Source organism: Bombina bombina, chromosome 7 (genome assembly GCF_027579735.1).
Source record: "Bombina bombina isolate aBomBom1 chromosome 7, aBomBom1.pri, whole genome shotgun sequence".
Taxonomy (NCBI): domain Eukaryota; kingdom Metazoa; phylum Chordata; class Amphibia; order Anura; family Bombinatoridae; genus Bombina; species Bombina bombina.
In genome coordinates, this window is record NC_069505.1 from 484,380,273 (window position 1) to 484,406,091 (window position 25,819).

Consider the following 25,819-nt stretch of genomic DNA (forward strand, 5'->3'; position numbering starts at 1 on the left):
CATGAATGAAAGTGCCCCTGTTTTTAATAGTATTTTTAAAAACCGGGCACTGATTCATGAAAGTTTACATTCACTTTAAGTTTCATATAAATGTGACAACCTAAACACTTTAAAAACTTATTTCAGTAGAAATATTTTTGGAGAACCGACTTTCATGTTTCTAATTTTTCCACCCTTATCACGCACACGATGCCAACCGCGATAGCCATATACACATGCAGATGCCACCAACACAAAAACGAATATCTAAACAAACAGATACTACGTTCACAATACAAAAAGTTTGAAGCACTGACGAAATTTTATTGATTGGTAGAAGCGTTGATTTTTTTACACCGTTAAAACAAAAATATGTCATTGAAAAATAAAACATTCAGACGTTGGGGAGGGGATCAAACTGGTCTTGGGAGGAAACAGAAAAACTGGTTAAAACCCTCTTGACGCTAAGAGAGGATTCTGCATAGCAAAGCGATATGTGTCAGTCAGAATTAATAAACGTTACTCCCCAAGGCCAGAGATTGATGTACGTCAGTGAAATTACCCCCATGGGGCTGGAAGACAGTGCTGAGGGGACATAAAAATAAATATACGGCAGTATACACTGCCACCGAGTATGATAACATGCTCTTGGGTAGGAGACTGAACAAAAAATGAGCATTTTTGTGGATGGTTTGGAAGAAAAAAAAAAATGGATGGCAGCTTTGAATAATGCAAATCTATTCTGACACCCCAAGACTAAAGAATTACAAAAGAAAAAAACAACATCTGGGACAATCACTCGTGTATTAGAAGAAGGAATGTGCCAAATCTTAAATAAGAAAAAGAAAATACTTCATTCTACAACTAAAGGAATGTTCCACGGATAATCCCCTGCGTTTCAAGGACTTACATAGGGCACAAGCGCCATAGAACATAGAGTAATCTGTTTGGCATTGATTTGACAGACGCAAGGATCGATCAGGAAAAACAAAACAAAACTAAAATCAGATGGTTGCAGTCACAATCGTTTGATTCTGTGGCACAAATCAGCAGTTCTGTGAATGAGATGTGGAGCCGATATGGTATTAGCACCTAGGCAAGGAGGGGTTTTTATACCCTTTGTTACAGAAGAGGATAGGTAGAACGTGCGTGTGCTCGGCCATATAAAATGGTAATTTTGCACATAAGGTGGTCAAGTTCACCAGCCTAAATACTCAAAAAAACAACAAAAAGGGCACAACTTTATTGCCCTTAGTCAGTAAACCCGGACATGAGACGAGGAGGGGGAGCGGGGGTTCAACAAGATAATCCGCTAGCCTGCTGAGGTCTGATAGTGTCCAGGATTCTTTCATACTTATAACAACACTCTGATAATTAAGGCAGATAATGCAACAGGATGTTGGTTCATCTTAAGTCCTACACAGCTGCCCCACCCATTAACTAATCCCCCAAATCCATAACTTGACACATCATCACTTTCATAATTCCTTTTACGCTCCGAAAAAACAAAAAGCTTGGCTTTGCTGGTCAGTCCATTTACCGTTTCCAAAAGAAAAAAAATATATATTTAGATTAAAGTAATAAAAATTAAAAATAAATCATAAAAATGAGAAATTTAAGATTTGTAGTTTGATGTAAGCCACATTAAGCCCTCATAGAGTCCTTCGCCAGTGTTAGCGCAAGACGGCTGCACGTACCAGTTCCTGTCTCTGATACGCGTCAGTCCAAGCTTCTCCTGGATCTCATGGGGTTTCATAGCGTCCATGAGGTCCTGTTTGTTGGCAAAAATGAGAATGATGGCATCCCTCATCTCTCGGTCGTTGATAATGCGGTGGAGTTCCTGCCTTGCCTCATCAACACGGTCTCGGTCAGCACAGTCCACCACAAAGATGAGGCCTTGCGTGCCGGTGTAGTAGTGCCTCCATAGAGGACGGATCTTGTCCTGACCACCCACATCCCACACATTGAACTTGACATTCTTGTAAGTAACAGTCTCCACATTGAAGCCCACAGTGGGGATGGTCGTGACAGACTGGCCCAACTTGAGCTTATACAAAATGGTGGTCTTTCCTGCAGCATCTAAACCCAGCATTAATATCCGCATCTCCTTGTTCCCAAACACTTTGGATAACATCTTCCCCATGATGAAGGATCAGTGTCCATACAGCTGGGCTGGGGAAAGAAAAATAAAAAGATATTTAGGGGGGTGCCCATGGTGTATTGGAAGTGTGGAGGGATATGACATTTATGTAGAGTGCGTGTGTTGGGATAAAATGGACATTGTGCTGTAAAATTGGCTTGCCTTTAATGTGTTCCATTTGCTTGGTGGAGTGGATTACATTGTTTAAAGCTTATGCATTTACCTTTATTTTGACATTTGAAATAACAGATTTTGCCCAGTGAAACGACCACCTATACTGAAAAATGGAATGCTGTAGTATTTGTTATAGAAACACTATGTAAGCAAGAGGCAAAAACACAAATCAACCCAAAAGTGGGGCTAGGCGAGATAAACTAGCCCATTTGAAAGTGTGTTGCTGCAGATGATTTAAAGGGACAGTCTACTTAATTTTTAAAAAAAAGATAGATAATCCCTTTTTTACCCATTAACCAGTTTTGCATAACCAACGCGGTTATATTAATATACTTTTTACCTCTGTGATTACCTTGTATCTAAGCCTCTGCCCCTTACCACAGTGCTTTTTACCATCTTGCATTTTAGCCAATAAGTGCTGGTTCCTTCATAGCTCCACAGGAGTGAGCACGTTATCTATATGGCACACATGAACTAGCACTGTCTGGCTTTGAAAAGCTATGAAATGCACTGAGGTAAGTTGTGGCCTGCAGGGGCTTAGAAACAGACAGATATAGAGATTATGAAGTATATTGATATAACCAGTGCTTTTTTTGTAAAAGAAAAGGTGAGTATTTACATGATTATTACAAATAATACCTGTTATGAGTTGACAGAGGTGGGGGTACTCAGTACCGGTGAGTATCCCCACAAAAAAGCCCTGGATATAACAATGATGCTTATGCACAGCTGGGGAATAGGTAGTGAAGGTGTTATCTATCTTTTTAAACGATAAAAAAAAAAAAAAATCATGTAGACTGTCCCTTTAAATACAAGGAACTTTTATAAAGGTTAAAAAACCAGTATATACAGTAGATTTAAATAATCAACAAGTGCATTATAAAAAGACAATGCAATAGCGCTTAGTCTGAACTTCAAATGAGAAGTAGATTTTTTTCTGACAAATTTAAAAGTTATGTCTATTTCCACACCCCCTGTACCATGTGACCGCCATCATCCAATAACAAATGCATACACGTACCATGTGACAGCCATCAGCCATTCACAAATGCCTATACGCTTATTCTGTGAATTCTTGCACATGCTCAGTAGGAGCTGGTGACTCAAAGTGTAAATATAAAGACTGTGCACATTTTGTTAATGGAAGTAAATTGGAAAATTGCTGCTCTATCTGAATCATGAAAGTATAATTTTAACTTGAGTGTCCCTTTAAGTAGATTATCCCTTTAAAGGAATAGTAAACAAATTGAGATTTTTATATAAAATGTTCCATGTAGTAAAACAAATTTTGAAATATACTTTCATTACTTATTTTGCAACCGTTTTGCGTAGTTTAACCAGAAAATTGTGGATTTTCTAATTCTCAGAGCCGAAAATGTACCCCCTGCTGCTTTCTCAAGGCTAACCCTACTACATAATTTCCCCAACTGGTTAAAGCAGGTAACTGCGAGACAATGCATTTTATATTAACATAAATTACCATGGCTTGCCTTGCTGTCTGCAGCCTAAAGCCTGGATTGACTCCTCCAAACAAGGCAAGCTTTAGGCAAAGTTTGTCTGTTGAAAAACAACGGCAGCAAACAAGATGCTAATTTGCTTAGTTCTCTTGCTATCCTTTGTTGAAAAGCATACCTAGGTAAGCTCAGGAGCAACAATGCACTACTGAAAGCTAGCTGTTGATTGGTGGATGCACAAATATGCCTCCTGTCATTGGCTCACTTGATGTATTCAACTGGTTCCCAGTAGTGCATAGCTGCTCCTTCAACAAAGGATACCAAGAAAATTAAGCATATTTGGTAATAGAAGTAAAATGGAAAGTTGTTTAAAATATTATGATTTATCTTACTCATGAAAGAAAAAAAAATATTGTTTCATGTCCCTTTAAGGGGACAGTCTAGTCAAAATTAAACTTACATGATTCAGACAGGGCATGTAATTTTAAACAACTTTCCAATTTACTTTTATCATCAAATTTGCTTTGTTCTCTTGGTATTCTTTATTGAAAGCTAAACCTAGGTAGGCTCATATGCCAATTTATAAGCCATTTAAAACCGCCTCTTATCTCAGTGCATTTGACAGTTTTTCACAGCTAGAGGGTGTTTGTTCATGTGTGCCATATAAATACCAGCGTGCTCACTCCCGTGGAGTTATTTATGAGTCAGCACTAATTGGCTAAAATGCATGTCTGTCAAAAGAACTGAGATAAGGGGCCAGTCTGCAGAGGCTTAGATACAAGGTAATCACAGAGGTAAAACGTATGGGGAATTTGTAATAAAGGGATTATCTATCTTTTTAAACAATAAACATTCTGGTGTAGACTGTCCCTTTAAATACTGTATTAGCGTCTAGCTGAATGCCACATATCACACACCCAATGGCAACTGCAGTATTAATAATCACTAACTCCAGGATATTGAACCCAGTTCATCACTTCACCATAGCACCATCTTACTACTGAAACTTACGTAAAGACCACCCCTTCGCATATAACCTACCTTATCCACAATACCCCAGTTTCTGTATTAGGAACGTATTACTGCACCCTGTCCCCCTAGTATAACACCACATCTGCACATTAACTAATACTATGTGTAAGATTTATTACAAGGCGAATGCCCCGATCGCTTGCAGGCTCGTTCATTTGAGTCTGCAACTGATATTTATGAAGCACTGGTTTAAACCGTTGCTTCATAAAACCTCTCCGCCAAACTGGAGCTGGCAGATAAAAATCACCCTGGGCCTACTGACAAGCCCTACTCCTATGCAATTGGTCGCATGAGGGTAGGGGGGCAGTATTGCACAAGTGTTCCATTGTACAATGATTAATATAGGGAACACATTCGCCCCACAATTTGCGATAAGATGCCGACAGGTTCAAACTATGTGCTCGCAAATTGATAAATCTTGCCCTATGTAATACTTAAAGGGACAGTCAACCATAGAATTGTTATTGTTTTAAAAGATAGATAATCCCTTTATTACCCATTCCCCAGTTTTGCATAACCAACACTGTTATATTGTACTTTTTACCTCTGTGATTACCTTGTATCTAGGAACCTTCTTCCAGCCTCCTGATCATATGACTGTGACTGTTTATTATCTATTGTCTTAAAGGAACAATCAGGTTAAATTAAATTTTCATGATTCAGATACAGCATGTAATTTCAAACAACTTTCCAATTTACTTCCATTAAAAACAATGTGCACAGTCTTTTATATTTACACTTTTTGAGTCACCAGATCCTACTGAGCATGTGCAAGAATTCACAGACTATACGTATATGCATTTGTGATTGGCTGATTGCTATCACATGGTACAAGGGGAGTGGAAATATACATAACTGAAATTTGTTATATAAAAAATCTACTACTCATTTGAAGTTCAGACTAAGTGCTATTGCATTGTCTTGTTATCTTGCATTTGTTGATTATGCAAATATAATGTGTTGACTGGTCCTTTAAATTTAGCATTGTATTGTGCTAGATCTTAAATAACCCCCTGTGCCTGAACACAGTGTTATCTATATGGCCCACGTGTACCTTCTGTCTCTTTGTGTTGAAAAGAGATTTAAAAAGCATGTGATAAGAGGCAGCCCTCAAAGGCTTAGAAATTAGCATATGAGCCTACCTAGGTTTAGTTTAAACTAAGAATACCAAGAGAAAAAGAAAATTTGATGATAAAAGTAAATTGGAAAGTCGATTAAAAATAAAAGTCCTATCTGAATAATGAAAGTTTAATTTATACTTGACTGTCCCTTTAACCCTAGCTCTATGCAGTCTGCCACTTGTTTCTATGTACAGTGTTACCAGGGGTTCTTGCTTATTAAATGAATAGCAAGCCCCTTGTGATTACAAGTCATTTCTGTTGTGCTGTTATAGTATAACATATCAGCCACGTCTTAAAGGGACAGTAGACTATTCATTTTCTTTCCCTTAAAAGGGACCGTCTACTCCAGAATCGTTATTGTTTAAAAAGATAGATAATCCCTTTATTACCCATTCCCCAGTTTTGCATAACCAACACTGTTATATTAATACACTTTTTACCTCTGTGATTACCTTGTATCTAAGCCTCTGCAGACTGCCCCTTATCTCCGTTCTACTTACATACTTGCATTTTAGCCAATTAGTGCAGACTCATAACTCCACGGGAGTGAGCACAATGTTATCTATATGGCACACATGAGCGAGCAGTGTCTTGATGTGAAAATCTATAAAATGCTCTGAGATAAAGGTGGAAATTGAGATTTTTAAAAGGTTATAAAGTATATTACTATAATAATGTTTGTTGTGCAAAGCTGGGGAAATGGGTAATAAAGGCGTTATCAATGGTCAAACCCCACCTTCACTTTCTATATTTGATGTAGCCATTTCAGACTTAAAGGGCTATTATGGTCGCAAATTACATACTCTAATCCGTTAGAGCGTGTCATTTTAAGACTATCGACCCTGCAGTACTGTGTGTTTAACCCCCGGAAACGAAGGGGTTAAAAAGTAGAAACACAGCTTGGGACTGGCGGTGCACTGCTGGTCCCGGGCGGAAAATGCCGCAGATCCAATCGACAGTGCTAGTTGCACATCTGAGTCGTGCAACTAGCGCTGCTGATTGGATCAGCGGTGAGTTCCGCAGAGCACTGCAAGTCCACAACGGTATTTCCACTATGTGTTTAACCCCACTGCAGGGTCCATAGTCTTAAAATCTCTCCCGGATTAGAATAGGATTATAAAGGCGCTTTAAGTCTGGAGAAGACAGGGCTTTCCTGTCATTGTGTTAACAAAATCTACATTGTTCGGCTTCAGTAGAAATGATAAGCTAACAAACTGCAAATCTGGAACAGATCGGGGACAAGGTTAGGTTTGTGAAGCCTGCCACGTGCGCTATCAGTTTTCAGGACTGGAAAATCCACTATATTTAGACTTAAAGTAATGTTAAAGGGACACTGAACCCAAATTTTTGTTCTTTCATGATTCAGATAGAGCATGCAATTTTAAGCAACTTTCGGATTTACTTCGTTTAACTATTTTTCTTTGTTCTCTTTCTATCTTTATTTGAAAAAGCAGGAATGTAAGCATAGGAGACGACCCATCTTTGGTTCAGCATCTGGGCAGCGCTTGATGATTGGTGGCTAAATGCAACCACCAATCAGCAAGAGCTATCCAGGGTTCTGAACCAAAAATGGGCCGGCTCATAAGCTTTAGATTCCTGCTTCTTCAAATAAAGAGAACGAAAAAAATTGATAATAGGAGTGAAATAGAAAGTTGCTTAAAATAGCAACTTTAACCTCTCCTCTTTGCAGAAACAGATCCGGAATGTTAGCGATATTTTAAAGACTAAGATCCCTTCAAAAGTAATTTTTTTTCAGAGCTAACGGTTTGACCTGCTCTCCAATTATTCGCTATAGCTACAAAAAAACTAATTGTGTAACTGAGGTATGGTTTGAGCGACGATTTTGAAGTGAGTGGCTGGCCGGAGCATGCGGTATTTGAATTTCAGCACTACATTAAAAAGTTAAAGGGACAGTAAAGGCCAAATTAAACTTTTGTGATTCAGATAGGGCATGTAATTTTAAACTACTTTCTAATTTACTTTTATCAAATTTGCTTTGAAGCTCTTGAAAGCCGCCTCTTATCTGAAAAGTTTTTCACAGCAGGTGGCGTTATTTAAGAGCCAGCAGATTGGCTAAAATGAAAGTCTGTCAAAAGCACTGAGATAAGGGGGCAGTCTGCAGAGGCTTAGATATAGGGTAATCACAGAGGTAAAAAGTGTATTAATATAACCGTGTTGGTTATGCAAAACTGGGGAATGGTAAATAAAGGGATTGTCTATCTTTTTAAACAATAACATTTTGGGTGTTTACTGTCCCTTTAAAGCATATCGTCATTACAGTGGATGAAAAACTCCATCTAAAATATTATTAACATTCCGGATCTGTTTATGGAGGTCAAAACCATTTTTGACACCACGCGTAAATTCTACTCGTTTTATACCACCACTGGAAGTCAAGCAGTTGAGTAGCGTGACCAGTGTTGCTGACTGGATCAATGGCAGTTTCCGCTTAGGACCAGCAGTTCTCTGGGGCTCCCAAGCGGTACTTTACCTATGTACTTTTAACTACTTTGCAGGAGTTTATAACACATAGATGCAGGATCGAGTAACCAAATGACATGCTCTGAAGAACAAGAGCATGTCATTCTTTCACAATAATAGCCCTTTAATTGATCCAGAACCTTATTATTGCCCCAGGTCATTGTCATTACATCTTATTGACAGTGTACCTGCATATGCTATTGCCACAGAGCTTGTTACTGTCCCCAGGTCTTTGTCATTACATCTTATTGACAGTGTACCTGCGTATGCTATTGTCACAGAGCTCCTGTTACTGTCCCCAAGCCCTTGTCATTACATCTTATTGACAGTGTACCTGCGTATGCTATTGCCACAGAGCTCCTGTTACTGTCCCCAGGTCTTTGTCATTACATCTTATTGACAGTGTACCTGCGTATGCTATTGTCACAGAGCTCCTGTTACTGTCCCCAGGTCCTTGTCATTACATCTTATTGACAATGTACCTGTGTATGCTATTGCCACAGAGCTCCTGTTACTGTCCCCAGGCCCTTGTCATTACATCTTATTGACAGTGTACCTGCGTATGCTATTGCCACAGAGCTTGCTACTGTCCCCAGATCCTTGACATTACATCTTATTGACAGTGTACCTGTGTATGCTATTGCCACAGAGCTCCTGTTACTGTCCCCAGGTCCTTGACCATACATCTTATTGACAGTGTACCTGCGTATGCTATTGCCACAGAGCTCCTGTTACTGTCCCCAGGTCTTTGTCATTACATCTTATTGACAGTGTACCTGTGTATGCTATTGCCACAGAGCTCCTGTTACTCTCCCCAGGTCTTTGTCATTACATCTTATTGACAGTGTACCTGCGTATGCTATTGTCACAGAGCTCCTGTTACTGTCCCCAGGTCCTTGTCATTACATCTTATTGACAGTGTACCTGCGTATGCTATTGTCACAGAGCTCCTGTTACTGTCCCCAGGTCCTTGTCATTACATCTTATTGACAATGTACCTGTGTATGCTATTGCCACAGAGCTCCTGTTACTGTCCCCAGGTCTTTGTCATTACATCTTATTGACAGTGTACCTGTGTATGCTATTGCCACAGAGCTCCTGTTACTCTCCCCAGGTCCTTGTCATTACATCTTATTGACAATGTACCTGTGTATGCTATTGCCACAGAGCTCCTGTTACTGTCCCCAGGTCTTTGTCATTACATCTTATTGACAGTGTACCTGCGTATGCTATTGCCACAGAGCTCCTGTTACTCTCCCCAGGTCCTTGTCATTACATCTTATTGACAGTGTACCTGCGTATGCTATTGCCACAGAGCTTGTTACAGAGCTTGTTACTGTCCCCAGATCCTTGTCATTACATCTTATTGACAGTGTACCTGTGTATGCTATTGCCACAGAGCTCCTGTTACTGTCCCCAGGTCCTTGTCATTACATCTTATTGACAGTGTACCTGCGTATGCTATTGCCACAGAGCTTGCTACTGTCCCCAGATCCTTGACATTACATCTTATTGACAGTGTACCTGTGTATGCTATTGCCACATAGCTCCTGTTACTGTCCCCAGGTCCTTGACATTACATCTTATTGACAGTGTACCTGCGTATGCTATTGCCACAGAGCTTGTTACAGAGCTTGTTACTGTCCCCAGATCCTTGTCATTACATCTTATTGACAGTGTACCTGTGTATGCTATTGCCACAGAGCTCCTGTTACTGTCCCCAGGTCCTTGTCATTACATCTTATTGACAGTGTACCTGCGTATGCTATTGCCGCAGAGCTTGTTACTGTCCCCAGATCCTTGTCATTACATCTTATTGACAGTGTACCTGTGTATGCTATTGCCACAGAGCTCCTGTTACTGTCCCCAGGTCCTTGTCATTACATCTTATTGACGTACCTGCGTATGCTATTGCCACAGAGCTCCTGTTACTGTCCCCAGGTCCTTGTCATTACATCTTATTGACGTACCTGCGTATGCTATTGCCACAGAGCTTGTTACTGTCCCCAGATCCTTGTCATTACATCTTATTGACAGTGTACCTGTGTATGCTATTGCCACAGAGCTCCTGTTACTGTCCCCAGGTCCTTGTCATTACATCTTATTGACAATGTAACTGTGTATGCTATTGCCACAGAGCTCCTGTTACTGTCCCCACATGCTTGTTATTACTTGTAGCTCATTTATATTGTTAATAACTCCTTGTTATTACCCCAACTCCCATCAATGCCTCCAACGCATTAATTTTGCCCCCAAATCATAGTCACTGTCCCATTTCATTATTATAGCTCTCATCTCATTTTAACTGCACTTAGGTCCTTGTTTTGGTCACTGGGTCCTTGTTATGGTCACTGCACTTAGGTCCTTGTTATGGTCACTAGGTCCTTGTTGTGGTCCCTGTTATGGCCACTGGGTCCTTGTTATGGTCCCAACCTAATATTGCTGCCACCCAGGCCTTTATAACTTATTGAAGCTCATTCATATTGTAAGTAACTCCTTGTTATTACCACTTCACAACGTTCCCTGTTTAACCCCAGATATCAGTAACTACCTCATATCTATATTTTAGCCTAAGCTCAGTTATTACCCACCTAAATCATTATTATTGTACCTACTTCACCTGTAGTGCTCTCCCCATATATTGTATACCACCTACTTCACTAAAGCTTGCACCAGCTGACTGCTATTGCCCCAAACACCCAGGACATTTATTCACCAACTCTTAACAACTACCCCAGGTTCTATGTTACTACCCCAGAGGATCATAATAATCTACCCAGAACCATATTACCGCCATTATTCCAAGACACTTTTATATTAACACTTCGGGTTCATAGTCATTATCACCCATATCTCATTACCCTAAAATATTGCTCCTCCGGCTCTCCCCGGTGTCTCTCTTTCCGGATCCCGGAATCGGAAGGGCGCGGGCGGCAGGACCACACCGACAACCAAAGCGCATGCGCGCCTGCACACCATCTGCTCAGTGCGCCTGTGCAATGCCCTTACACGGTCTCATCTCAAGAAGTGCGCATGCGTCTAATGCTCATTTTACAACTTCTGCGCATGCGTTACACCTATTCTTTACTTTTGTCGGTAGCTAAAGCGCATGCTCGTTTCGAACCGCACCTACACTGTTCGAATCGCGCCTGCGCATTGTTGTTGCCTCCCTACTACGCATGTGTGCTTTTCTGACCAATCGAAAGTATCGTCACTTGACTTCACTATTGACGTCATCGCCTGCTTCTATAAAAAAATGCAGTCTTTGTATTCCTCTGTTAGTGTTAGTGGGTGGGAATACATTGGTGTGTTAAAGGCACAGTCTACACCATATTGTTTATTGTTTAAAAAGATAGATAATCCCTTTATTACCCATTCCCCAGTTTTGCATAACCAGCACTGTTATATTAATAAACCTTTTACCTCTGTAAGTACCTTGTATCTAAGCCTCTGAAGACTGCCTCTTATCTCAGTTCTTTTGACAGACTTGCATTTTACCCAATCAGTGCTGATTCATAAATAACACCACAGGAGTGAGCACAATGTTTATCTATACTGCACACATGAACTAGCACTATCTAGCTGTGAAAACTGTCAAAAATTTCTGAGATAAGAGGCGGCCTTCAAAGGCTTATAAATTAGCCTACCTAGGTTTAGCTTTCCACAAAGGGAACAAAGCAAATTTGATGATAAAAGTAAATTGGAAAGTTGTTTAAAATTGCATGTCCTATCTAAATCTCGAGCATTTAAAGTGATGGTAAATGCATCAGTTGTGCAAGACAAATTTCTTTTGCTCTGACCTTAACTAGCACATCAATGTGATTATATAAATAAAAAAAACTTTTTTTCACTGTTCGATTCCGTTTTTATTACCCTCTCCGTACAGTCTTATAATCAGCCTCTCTATAATTTTCTCACGGGGCAGCTTTGATTGACAACGCTTTTAGCCAATCATCAGCTCACCATGCGCCCCATGTGAAATATGAAGTGCACGCTCCCGTCCTCTACACTAACTCGCTGCTACTTACTGCGCATGCGCAATTATTACGCTAACTGCGCATTTCTGTATTAGACTATTAGAGCTGAGTGAGTATTCTCATATAGAAATGCACAGTTAGCGTAATAATTGCGCATGCGCAGTAAGTAGCAGTGAGTTAGTGTAGAGGACGGGAGCGTGCACTTCATATTTCACATGGGGCGCATGGTGAGCTGATGATTGGCTAAAAGCGTTGTCAATCAAAGCTGCCCCGTGAGAAAATTATAGAGAGGCTGATTATAAGACTGTACGGAGAGGGTAATAAAAACGGAATCGAACAGTGAAAAAACGTTTTTTTATTTATATAATCACATCGATGTGCTAGATAAGGTCAGAGCAAAAGGAATTTGTCTTGCACAACTGATGCATTTACCATCACTTTAATATTGACTAGACTGTCCCTTTAAAGGGGGAGCTGGTTGCTATAGGTAGATAATATTTAAAGGACCAGACAATACAGTAGATTTGCATAATCAACAAATGCATGACAATGCAATAGCACTTAGTCTGAACTTCAAATGAGTACAGGTGGCCCTCGTTTTACAACGGTTCAATTTACACCGTTTCAGAATAACAACCTTTTTTACAGTCATGTGACTGCTATTGAAAAGCATTGAGAAGCAGTGCATTTATTAAAATAGCCAGTAGGTGGAGCTGTCCGCTTGTGTTGCAGCAAAGCCAAGCAAGCTGAAATTAATCAGTTTAACCAGACCTGAGCTATCGAGCAGATTTCAAAGGAACAAGATCTTCCTGCCTATAAATCAGTCCAGATTGGAAAGCATAGAAAGAACTGTTTGCAGAAAAATGCAAGTGAAGTCTGTGTTGTGTGATTATTTTATTAGGTTTATAATGCTGTTTAGCAAATGTTTTTGTTCATTTAACTTAGTTTAATTATATATTCTGTGTTGTGTGATTATTGTATTAGGTTTATAATGCTGTTTAGCATTTAACGTCTTCATTTCAAAGCTTTAAAAATAATGTATTAGGTGTTACATATGACAATTTTGAGAGGGGCATGGAACCTATCTCCTTCACTTACCACTGACTTACATTATAAACTGGGTTTCAATTTACAACAGTTTTGATTTACAAACATTCCTTCTGGAACCTAACCCCGGCGTAAACTGAGGGCTACCTGTATTAGATTTTTTTCTGACAAATTTCAAAGTTCTGTCTATTTCCACTCCTCCTGTATCATGTGACAGACATCAGCCAATCACAAATGCATTTACGTATTTTATGTGAATTCCTGCACATGCTCAGTAGGAGCTTGTGACTCAAAAAGTGTAAATATTAAAAGACTGTGTACATTTTGTTAATGGAAGTAAATTGGAAAGTTGTTTAAAATCGCTGCTCTATCTGAGTCATGAAGTTTAATTTTGACTTGAGTGTCCCTTTAATGGAGCTGATCATTTCAAATACATAACAGGGAGTTGGGAAATTGGCTTATGTGTTATTTTGGGGAAATTTTGAAACTATACTGTCCATCCCATACATCCATTTGTTTTCAGCAACATAATTCATTATAGAAAACTACAGTATCCAACCGCATATTCTCAGCCCTATCGAATGACACTATTATATTGTGGCCATGACATTGTTGGTAGAGATTTTGACTATACTAAACTATTGTCATATACAGCAATGCAAATAGAGATTTAATGTAAATTAGAGCTGCAATGCAATACAGAGAGGCAACTGGTAGCTTTCTATCATCCAAGGTGTTAACAGTACCTTGCTCCCTGGTGATAATGTGTGTGTGTGATGTTTCTGATTAGGTGATGTTGATAGGGATAATGTAATATTTGTAACATAGACAAAAAAAGGGACAGGCGCACCAGCGACTCACAGTATCAATTTTATTAGCATAAGGTTACACACCCACACAATGTATTGCACTTACTAGAACCAAATAAAAACGCTAACTGCGCCCAAAGGGACATAAAACCCAACATTTTTCTTTCATGATTCAAACAGAGCATACAATTTTAAGCAACTTTCCAATTTACTTCTATTATCAACTTTTCTTCGTTTTCTTGTTATCTTTTGATGAGAAACAGGAAGGTAAGCTCAGGAGCGTGCATGTGTCTGCAGTACTATATAGCAGCAGTTTTGCAACAATGTTATACATTAGCAAGAGCACTAAATGGCATCAGTTTTATAACAGTGTTATACATTAGCAGGAGCACTAGAGGGTGACAGTTTTATAACAATGTTATACATTAGCAAGAGCACTAGATGGCAGCAGTTTTATAACAATGTTATACATTAGCAAGAGCACTAGATGGCAGCAGTTTTATAACAATGTTATACATTAGCAAGAGCACTAGATGGCAGCAGTTTTATAATAATGTTATACATTAGCAAGAGCACTAGATGGCAGCAGTTATATAACAATGTTATACATTAGCAAGAGCACTAGATGGCAGCAGTTTTATAATAATGTTATACATTAGCAAGAGCACTAGATGGCAGCAGTTTTGCAACAATGTTATACATTAGCAGGAGCACTAGATGGCAGCAGTTTTATAACAATGTTATACATTAGCAAGAGCACTAGATGGCAGCAGTTTTATAACAATGTTATACATTAGCAACAGCACTAGATGGCAGCAGTTTTATAACAATGTTATACATTAGCAAGAGCACTAGATGGCAGCAGTTTTATAATGTTATACATTAGCAAGAGCACTGGATGGCAGCAGTTTTATTACATTGTTATACATTAGCAAGAGCACTAGAGGGCAGCAGTTTTATACCAATGTTATACATTAGCAAGAGCACTAGGTGGCAACAGTTTTATAACAATGTTATACATTAGCAAGAGCACTAGATGGCAGCAGTTTTGCAACAATGTTATACATTAGCAAGAGCACTAGAAGGCAGCAGTTTTATAACAATGTTATACATTAGCAAGAGCACTAGATGGCAGCAGTTTTATAACAATGTTATACATTAGCAAGATCACTAGATGGCAGCAGTTTTATAACAGTATACATTAGCAAGAGTGCTAGATGGCAGCAGTTTTATAACAGTGTTATACATTAGCAAGAGCACTAGATGGCAGCAGTTTTATAACAATGTTATACATTAGAAAGAGCACTAGATGGCAGCAGTTTTATAAAAATGTTATACATTAGCAAGAGCACTAGATGGCAGCAGTTTTATAACAATGTTATACATTAGCAAGATCACTAGATGGCAGCAGTTTTATAACAATGTTATACATTAGCAAGACCACTAGATGGCAGCAGTTTTATTACAATGTTATACATTAGCAAGAGCACTAGAGGGCAGCAGTTTTATAACAATTTTATACATTAGCAAGAGCACTAGAGGGTAGCAGTTTTATAATAATGTTATGCATTAGCAAGAGCACTAGAATGCAGCAGGTTTATAACAATGTTATACATTAGCAAGAGCACTAGATGGCAGCAGTTTTGCAACAATGTTATACATTAGCAAGAGCACTAGATGGCAACAGTTTTATAACAATGTTATACGTTAGCAAGGGCACTATATGGCAGCAGTTTTATAACAATGTTATACATTAGCAAGAGCACTAGATGACAACAGTTTTATAACAGTGTTATACATTAGCAAGAGCACTAGATGGCAGCAGCTTTATAACAATGTTATACATTAGCAAGAGCACTAGATGGCAGCAGTTTTGCAACAATTTTATACATTAGCAAGAGCACTAGATGGCAGCACTTTTATAACAATGTTATACGTTAGCAAGAGCACTAGATGGCAGCACTATTTTCTGTTATGTAATGCTGCGGACAAGTGCACGCTACCTATCTAGATATCTCTTCAACAAAGAATAACATGAGAATGAAGCAAAATTTTTTATAATAGAAGTAAATTGTAACCTTTTTAAAAATCATATTCACTATATGAATCATGAAAGAAAACTTTGGGTTTATTTCCCCTTAACCCCTCTACCCAAAAAGACGTATATACGTCTTGCAGTACTTTGCCTATCGTACTGCTTGACGTATTTATACATCTTCGCTTCAGGAAGCTCCAGCACTCTCGACTGTGTGTGTCACCGTCTGTAACGATTTTCTGCTGGTGCCGGCAGGAGGCGTGGGCGGGAGGGTGTGGGAGGGCCCTGCGCTATGGAAAATAAAAAACAAGGGACATGGAGGGATGGGGCAGCTACACTACAGAGAAATGGGTCTGGGATCATGGGGGCCCTAACTAAAGATCGCAGGGGGGGGGCACTACGCTACAGAAAATATGTAAAAAAATAATAAGCTGCCAGTACCTAAGATGGAGGGTAATAGTTAGAGGGGGGAGGTTTAGAGAGTTGTTTGGGGGGTGGGGGATTAGGGAGGTTGGGGGGTAAGGGGGGATCCTACACTGCAGAAAATAGAAAAAAAATAAAAATATATATTTTATTAAAAAAAAGCCTTATATATTCATACTGGCAGACTGCCAGTATCTAAGATGGGGTGGGGGAGGGAAGAGAGCTGTTTGGGAGGGATCAGGGGGTGGGAAGTGTCAGATGGGAGGCTAATTGCTACACTAAATCTAAAATTAACTTTTTAAGCTACCTAATTAACCCCTTCACTGCCGGGAATAAAAGAAGTGTGGTGCACAGCTGCAATTAGCGGCTTTCTTTTTTTTTTTTTTTTTTTTATTCTTTTTATTGATTTTATACATAATATTTACAATCTTAAATGCCAAGTAAAATAGAGCAAAATAAGAAAAAGATTATATTATAACTCTACATAACATTTCACATCAGCAAATTATCTCTTAATGCCCTAATTGTAGAGAATAATGTCAAGTATACCAGCATTTGTAAATCAATACTAAAAAAAAAAAGTAAAAATTTTTTTTTACCCAACATTTACTTAAGGTGCCCTTGTTATCTTAAATCATATTGCATCATTATTGCCTATAGGCCTATATCTTTAGGCCTATATCTTGCTCCATTGCTCTAGAGTGGGTAGGGGGAGGAAGGAGAGGAAAAAAAAAAAACACCCCTAAATTGTAACAGTCTTCCTACATACCCACTACTCCCTGGTTACCAAATCCCTAATAAGACTATCTCTTTGTTTCTGAAGGGGAAAATAAGATACTCTCTCTCACTAACTGGAAAATTTTTAATAAACAAGGACCACTTTTTAAAAAACATCTGTATATCTTGTTCGCTATGCATATCCACATTATGTTGCTCAAGTACGTATTGTTTTTTCAGATAGTTTTTGACTTCTACTAAACTAGGAGTATCTGTTGTCTTCCATTTCCTAAATATCAAATTTCTAACTGCAAGAATTATTGCATTAATTAACTTCCTATGTTGAGGATGTTGCACTTCATCCCAAAGACAAACTATCTGTCTTATATTAAGAATCCCAATAGGGAGTTTCAAAGATCTAGAGGCCCAGAAAACAACTTTCTGCCAAATCTGATAAATCTTAGGACATCCCCATATCGTGTGTACCAGATTGGCCCCTGGGTAAGAACATTTTGGGCAGGTCTTAAATGCTAGATTGCCCCATTTAGACCCTTTTTCTGGGGTATAGTAACTTCTGTGTAACAGCTTCACATGAGATTCAATCCAGGTAGAGGATAATGTGCTTTGAGATACTAATTCTAGAGATCTTTTTATATGTGGAATACTTATCTCTACCCCCGAAGTTAGCTTACTCCATTGCTGGGATATCTCTCTTAAGTTAAAGTCATTTGATCTAGAAAGTATTATTTGATATCCTATGGAAATTGAAAAAAAAAACAATTTTTAGCCATCGCAATCCAATTCTCCAAATCTCCCCAGCTCCAGCTCAACTCATAATCTTTAATAAGCGTATAAGCATAGTGTCTCGTTTGTAAATAAGCATAAAAGTCTTTATTCTCTAGATTAAATTCTTGCCTCAGGGTACTAAATGTCTTAATTGTGCAATTCTCTACATCCAGTAGCTGGACAATCCTACATAACCCTAGTTCCCTCCAAGTCTGAAAGACTTTTGATTGAGAACCCTCTTGAAATTCTGGATTTCCCAGAATCGTTTGATATCTAGAAATGTTAGCTTTAAGCCCTAATAGTCTAAGAATTTTCCCCCAGGCTATTATGGGTGAATAGATGGATTTAAATTGCTTGATTTTTATTGGGCACTTACTGGGTTCACAGTGGATAAAGGATACTGGTAAGTAAGGGTAAGTCATATTATTCTCAAGAATGTTGTTAGTTACATAGCCTGCACTCACTATCCAATCCAGGACTACCCTGGCCAGAAATGCCAAATTATAGATACACATGTCAGGGAGAGCCAGACCTCCGTATCTTTTAGCTATACAGAGTTTTTTAATTGAGATTCTGGATTTCTTGCCCTGCCATATAAACCTCCGAATTGAGGTGTTCAGATCTCTTACATCTTTCCCTTTCAACAACACTGGAGTGTTTTGGAGCACATATAACATCTTTGGCAAGAGTATAATTTTAAAAAGAGCTATTCGTCCCGAAATTGATAATGGGAAATTTTGCCAATTCTTCATAGATTCTTTAACTTTATCAATTATAATAGAAATATTTAAATTGTACCAAGTCTTAGGATGTCAGGATATAACAATTCCAAGATATTTAAAGGAATGAGGTGCAAGTCTTAAAGGGGAGTCGAGCCTATCTATGCCTTTTTCCATAATCCAAAAGATCTCCGATTTTGAGACATTGACCCTATATCCAGAAAAGGAACCATATAACATATAGAGGAATATCATCGGCATATAAAGTAATTTTCATTTCTTTCCCTCCTATTCTTATGCCCTCTATGTATTTACGCACCATAATTGCCAATGGTTCAATCGATATATTAAATAAAAACGGTGATAATGGGCATCCTTGACGAGTGCCCCTTTTAAGACGAATATCTGGTGAAAGATTATTATTTACTATTATTTTTGTGATAGGAAAATCATATAAATTGCGTATAAAATTAACAAAATTATCTTTGAATCCAAACTTAATCAAAGAAAATACTAAATGATCATAATGAATTGAATCAAACGCCTTTTCGGCATCAATTGAAATGAGCGCTGGGTCTACCAGATTACTCTTATTTTGTTTAGGAGATTCCTTCAAACTGTTATAATAATCTATCACCAAGAAAATTTCTCTAATCTTAGCCGCCAAATTTCTTTTATACATAAAGGCGGCCTGATCTTCATGTATTATGGTGGGTAAAACCCTTTGCATCCGGTTAGCAAGTATAGAGGTAAGCAGATTATAGTCCGAGTTTAATAATGCTATAGGGCGGTAGGATTCTTTTTTAGTTGGATCCTTACCTGGCTTCAGGATCAGCATTGTTAGGGAGGCAGCAAAACTAAAAGGAATTGGTTTATTTTCCTTATAAAGAAAATTATATAGGTTCTTAAGATATGGAATAATATTTTGACCTAGAATTTTATACAGTTCATTAGGAACCGCATCTGGACCTGGTGCTTTATTTCTTAGTATTTTTTTGATGGCTTTATCAATTTTGCTTTCAGTGATCGGAGCATTTATATCAGAGCAAACGTCAGGAGAGATAACTGGGTTCCTAATTTTATCCCAAAATTCTTCTCTATGCTGTATATTAGACTCATGGAATGCATATAAATTATTATATTATTTAGTAAATACTTTAAGTAATTCTTCTGGCGATGTAGCCACTAGTCCTTCATCCTGTATACTCTCCATGACTGTGGATCTCCTATCATTCTTGACTAATGCTGCCAGTAATTTACCAGATTTATTTCCATGTTTATAAAATTTGGCTTGTAGCCTAATCTCATCTTGAGTTGATTTATAGATTAGTAATGTATCTCTCTCCTTTTTTGCTCTATTATAATATCCCAATTCTCCGAAGATTTATCTAAAAGATATCGATTGCATGCATTAGTGAGAAACTTTAAAACCTCCTGTTCTCTTTTTTTAGTTTTCTTCCTTAGTGCTATTACATAAGAAGTAATTTCGCCTCTTAACACAGCTTTTGCTGTCTCCCAAAAAACTAGTGGTTTATTTATATGCTCATCGTTAAAAGATACAAATTCTTCAAACTTTAATCTAAGAAACTCTTTAAATTTTATATCATTTGTCAAATATTTGGGAAACCAAAATCGTGATGGTACATACGTGAAATTTGGAGCGGGAATTGAAAGAGAGATCGGGGCATGATCTGATAGCGAAATGGGATATATGTTGACCTTAATTTTTAAACTCGCAACCTTATCATTTACCAAGAACAAGTCATTCCTTGATAGAAACATAGAAACATAGATATTGACGGCAGATAAGAGCCATAGGCCCAGCAAGTCTGCCCGACCTTACCTAACAGTATAAACGTATCTAGTTCGTAGGATAGCCCTATGCTTGTCCCATGCATTTTTAAAGTCCCCCACAGTGTTTGTTGCTACTACCTCTTGAGGAAGTTTATTCCATAAATCAATCACTCTTTCTGTAAAGAAGTGCTTCCTCAAATTACTCCTGAATCTACTACCCTTTAGCTTGAGCTCATGACCCCTTGTTCTTGAATTTTCCATTTTATGTAAAATACCCACAGCCTCAGTTTTACTAAACCCTTTAATGTACTTGAAAGTTGCTATCATATCACCTCTTTCCCTTCTCTCCTCTAAGCTATACATATTTAGGTCATTGAGCCTATCCTGGTAAGTTTTATTTTTTAGACCATGTACCATTTTGGTAGCCCTCCTTTGCACAGATTCAAGTTTGTTAATATCCTTCTGAAGATATGGCCTCCAGAACTGCACACAATACTCAAGATGAGGCCTAACTAATGATCTATAAAGTGGCATAAGAACCTTACTATTTCTGCTGCAAATACCTCTACCAATACATCCAAGCATTCTGCTAGCCTTACTCGCTGCATTACTACATTGTTTACTAAGTTTTATTTAGAAATAATAATTCCCAAGTCCTGTTCCTCGTCTGTAACAGTCAGTAAAGTGTCATTGAGTCTGTAATTAACATTTGGATTTTTCTTCCCTAAATGCATTATTTTACACTTTGCTGTGTTAAACTTTAGATCCCAGTCGTTTGTCCAATCCTCCAATTGTTGAATATCACTTCTCATTTTGTCTACCCCCCCTGGAACATCCACTCTGTTGCAAATTTTTGTATCATCTGCAAAGAGACATACTTTCCCCTGTAGCCCTTTGCTGATATCGCAGATAAATATGTTAAACAAAACAGGCCCCAGAACTGACCCCTGAGGAACACCACTAGTAACAGCCCCCTCTGCTGAATGAACTCCATTTACTAAGACACTTTGTTTTCTGTCCTTAAGCCAGCATTCCACCCAGTTCACAATTTTTGAATCTAGACCAAGGAGATATAGTTTGTGAATAAGTTTATTGTGTGGGACGGTGTCAAATGCTTTGCTGAAATCTAGATTGATGTGCCTTTGAAAGGCATGTATATTCCTGGACATCTGGATTCATAAAGCGCCATATGTCTTTAAGAGCCAAGTTAGACATAATCTTCCTAAACATTTTAGACTCCAGTGCGTCCCTTTTAGTTTTGACTAATTGTATCTTTTTCCTGTGTCTATCTAGCGGGTATTGAGGGGCCATATTAAAATCGCCTCCCATAATCACATACCCCTCAGCACATTGTAGTATCCTCAATTGGAGATTATCCCAGAAGTTTAAAGACAGGGTATTTGGTGCATATACATTGCAGAGTGTATAGATAGAATTGCCTATTTTTACTTTCAACAAAAGATAGCGACCCTCTGGGTCCGTATAAATTTGTAATGTTTGAGTTTTTAATTTTTTTCGCTATTAAAATAGCTACACCCTTCCGTCTATTTTCCCCTGGTGAAGCCACTACCTCCCCAACCCAAGAAGTTTTCAATTTAGCTGTATCTCTTAAATTCAAGTGCGTTTCCTGTAAAAATGCTATGGAACAATTCAATTTCTTAAGATATGTTAATACTGTTTTCCGTTTTACGGGAGAATTAAAGCCACCTATATTCCATGAAATTATATTCATATAATTTACATTATCAGCCATATCTGTTAGCTAAGATAATTGAATAATAAAAAAAATAAAAAAAAAATAAAAAAAAACACACCTTAACCTCCCCTCCCCCTTATATACTATAACTAAATTTCCATTACTGTTCCCCCTAACTACAAGTTTTTTTTGTAAAGGGTAATTGCCCTTCTCCCTTTTACCTTGAAAAGGCGCCATGAAGAAAAAAATGAAAAGAACTAAAAAACTGTGCCAAGTCCAGACCTTGATACTATTTACAAGTAACCTATAATATTTTGTTTTCTATCAGAAAATTCTCAGCAACCTTGTAGTTATCAAAAAGATATACTTTATCCCTATGCGTGACTTTTAGTTTGGCTGGGTACAACATAATAGCCTGCACCCCCTGGTTAATTAACTTCGTGCATAAAGGTGACATTTCCTTTCTCTTTAAGGAGGTCTCATAGGAAAAATCCTGAAAGAGGAATATTCTAGCTTCCCCCATAAAGATAGGTTGTGTTTTTCGATAATACTGCATTAATGTCACTTTATCCTGGAAGTTAAGCAACTTAGCAAGTACTGGTCTTGGTCTTGATTCCTTATTACTGATTACTGGCCGACTCCCTAGCCTATGGGCCCGCTCCACTATTATACTAGGGTATGTGGAAGGGATACCCACAAGTTTGGTCAAAGTTGTCGCAATAAACTCTTCCAAATTTTCATTTCCTCTCTTTTCAGGAAGACCCACTATCTTAACATTGTTCCTTCTGGAACGGTTCTCTAGGTCTTCAATTTTATATTGTACTTTAGAAATCAAGGTGTTACTGGATTCAATTCTAGATTTCATATGCTCGCAATTATCCTCAATATCTGAGACTCTCTGTTCCACCTCTTGGAGTCTAGTAGAAAATTGTCTTACTTCATTTGTTAGTATTGTTAAAGGGACAGTTTACTCAAAAATTTTCTCCCCTTTAATTTGTTCCCAATGATCCACTTTACCTGCTGGAGTCTATTAAATTGTTTACAAGTAGCTCCTTTAGCCTTATATTGGCATTTGAAATGGTTAATTTAGCATGTGGTATCCCCACCTATTCTGAAAGTTTGTGGCCGCGCGTACCAGCTATAGATAAGCTTTGTAAACACAGCCAGCAGAAGAAATTACACTCCCAGTGTGATAAAGCAGAGATAAGGTAATAAAATGTTGATTTTCCATTGTTCTCTCAAAGTATTGGTGATTGTTTAAAGGACAGATATAAGATAAAGAAGCAGGTATATGTGCACAATGTGATACAGTAATGAGATCTGATTATACCTACAGATATAAGATAAAGACACATGTATTTGTACACAGTGTGATACAGTAATGAGATCTGATTATACCTACAGATATAAGATACAGACACATGTATATGTACACAGTGTGATAAAGTAATGAGATCTGATTATACCTACAGATATAAGATAAAGACATATGTATATGTACACAGTGTGATAAAGTAATAAGATCTGATTATACCTACAGATATAAAATACAGACACATGTATATATACACAATGTGATAAAGTAATGAGATCTGATTATACCTACAGATATAAGATACAGACACATGTATATGTGCACAATGTGATACAGTAATGAGATCTGATTATACCTACAGATATAAGATACAGACACATGTATATGTATACAATGTGATAATGTAATGAGATCTGAATATACCTACAGATATAAGATAAAGACACATGTATATGTACACAATGTGATACAGTAATGAGATCTGATTATACCTACAGATATAAGATAAAGACACATGTATATGTACACAATGTGATACAGTAATGAGATCTGATTATACCTACAGATATAAGATACAGACACATGTATATGTGCACAATGTGATACAGTAATGAGATCTGATTATGCCTACAAGCTCAACCCATTTTATTAGGTTGTGGCTTCAAAACACAAAATAAGAGCTTTAATATACACAAATAAACCTTAAAAAGCTAATATTCATACTTTGTTTACTCTGCAGTTGGAGAAAAAAGCAATTGTAAACACATTAAGGGAAAAACTATTTTACAGTATACTGTCCCTTTAAGTCCTGTTTTATCTCAGACCTAAGGCCTTCAAATTTGGGAGACAAAGCGTTTGCAATACTCTCAACTAAGGATTGCATGTCAAATTGTTCAATACCTCTGGTTTGACTCGTGGTACTTGAGTGTATTTCAGCCATTGTCTCTATTGCCTGTTTGTTCTTTTTATCTCTAGATTTCCCGGCCATGGCTGGAGAAGTGATTTTAGTGTGAATGGGTGATTTAATATATTTATCCATATAATATGTGTGAAGGGAGTGAGGGGAGGAGGGCAAAAACCAAGGGGGGAAAAAAAAAAAGGGGGTGAGAGGAATAAAAGTGTTTTAGTGAAGGAAAATTGTGTGAAAATAAGTGAATAAAAAGGAAAGGGATTTACGTGAGAATTACTACAATTCTCAATTAAGTGTTTATAAAGTGTCAGCCAGCCTTGGTGGGAATGAATATCCAATACTTATTTGTAAAATTCTTACTCTAATCTTGTTTTCAATAAGTGTCTTTTTTATTATGTCAGAACAAAATTTTCAGACCAGGCAATTTATAAGAATGCTACGCCCTTAATTTCCTTTGACTTTTGCCCGAGGAATTAAAGTATGCTGGCCCTTGTAGTATTTTATAGACTCCTGATCTATTTATATCAATTTAAATAAAATCCTAGAATATCCAGAGTTAATATCCCGCCTTTCCAATAAAGGGGAAGCTATAAATAATACGCTAGCAATTTTATATCTGCTCTAGTAACACATATAAATGGCTTCCCCCTCAAACTTAACTAATGAAAAGTGTAGGACCTAATTAGGGACGAAACAAATTAAGGGGTAATTTATTCTGAAGGAAGGAAAGAGTGGAAAGGGTTAAAAGGGGAGTGTTGTTTGCTGACAGTGTGGGAATGAGGGGAGGAGATTCAGAAGTGATAAAAGGAAAGGTAAACAGAAAGTAAATCACTAACCTGTTTTTTGTCTTACAGGTGTCATCATGGAGAGGTCCAAGAGGTCTGCTAAGGCTCCAAGGAGGTTTGATGAGGAGGAGGAGGCATCTGGAAGGAAGAAGAGGACAGTTGTTACAGCGGCTGGTGATGTTGTGGGCATTTCTGACCCTCCTAGTGTCTCTACTCTTCCTTCTTTGACTATCCCTGCTTCTTCCCCTGCAGTAATTTCTGCTGCTGGGGCTCCTGTTGTTTCCACTGCCTTTCTTCCTATCTATTCTATCCCTGTGTCTAGCCCTTCTGGTCCTATTTTTTCTGTTCCTGTATCCCTTCCTAACCTGGTGTCATCTTCTGTGACCTCCTTCCCTGTCTCTACTCTAACTCAGGGCCCTCTAGAT

General features: G+C 38.0%; 1 protein-coding gene across 1 annotated transcript; it reads right to left on the reverse strand.

The window, feature by feature from the left end:
• Positions 1-282: 282 nt before the first annotated feature.
• LOC128666800 (ADP-ribosylation factor 6) lies at positions 283-11,357 on the reverse strand. The gene is made up of 2 exons (XM_053721595.1): positions 11,243-11,357; positions 283-2,151 (listed from the first exon to the last, which is right to left on the reverse strand). The coding sequence occupies exon 2, from the start codon at positions 2,120-2,122 to the stop codon at positions 1,595-1,597; it is 528 nt and encodes a 175-aa protein (XP_053577570.1). The 5' UTR covers positions 2,123-2,151; positions 11,243-11,357; the 3' UTR covers positions 283-1,594.
• Positions 11,358-25,819: the final 14,462 nt, after the last annotated feature.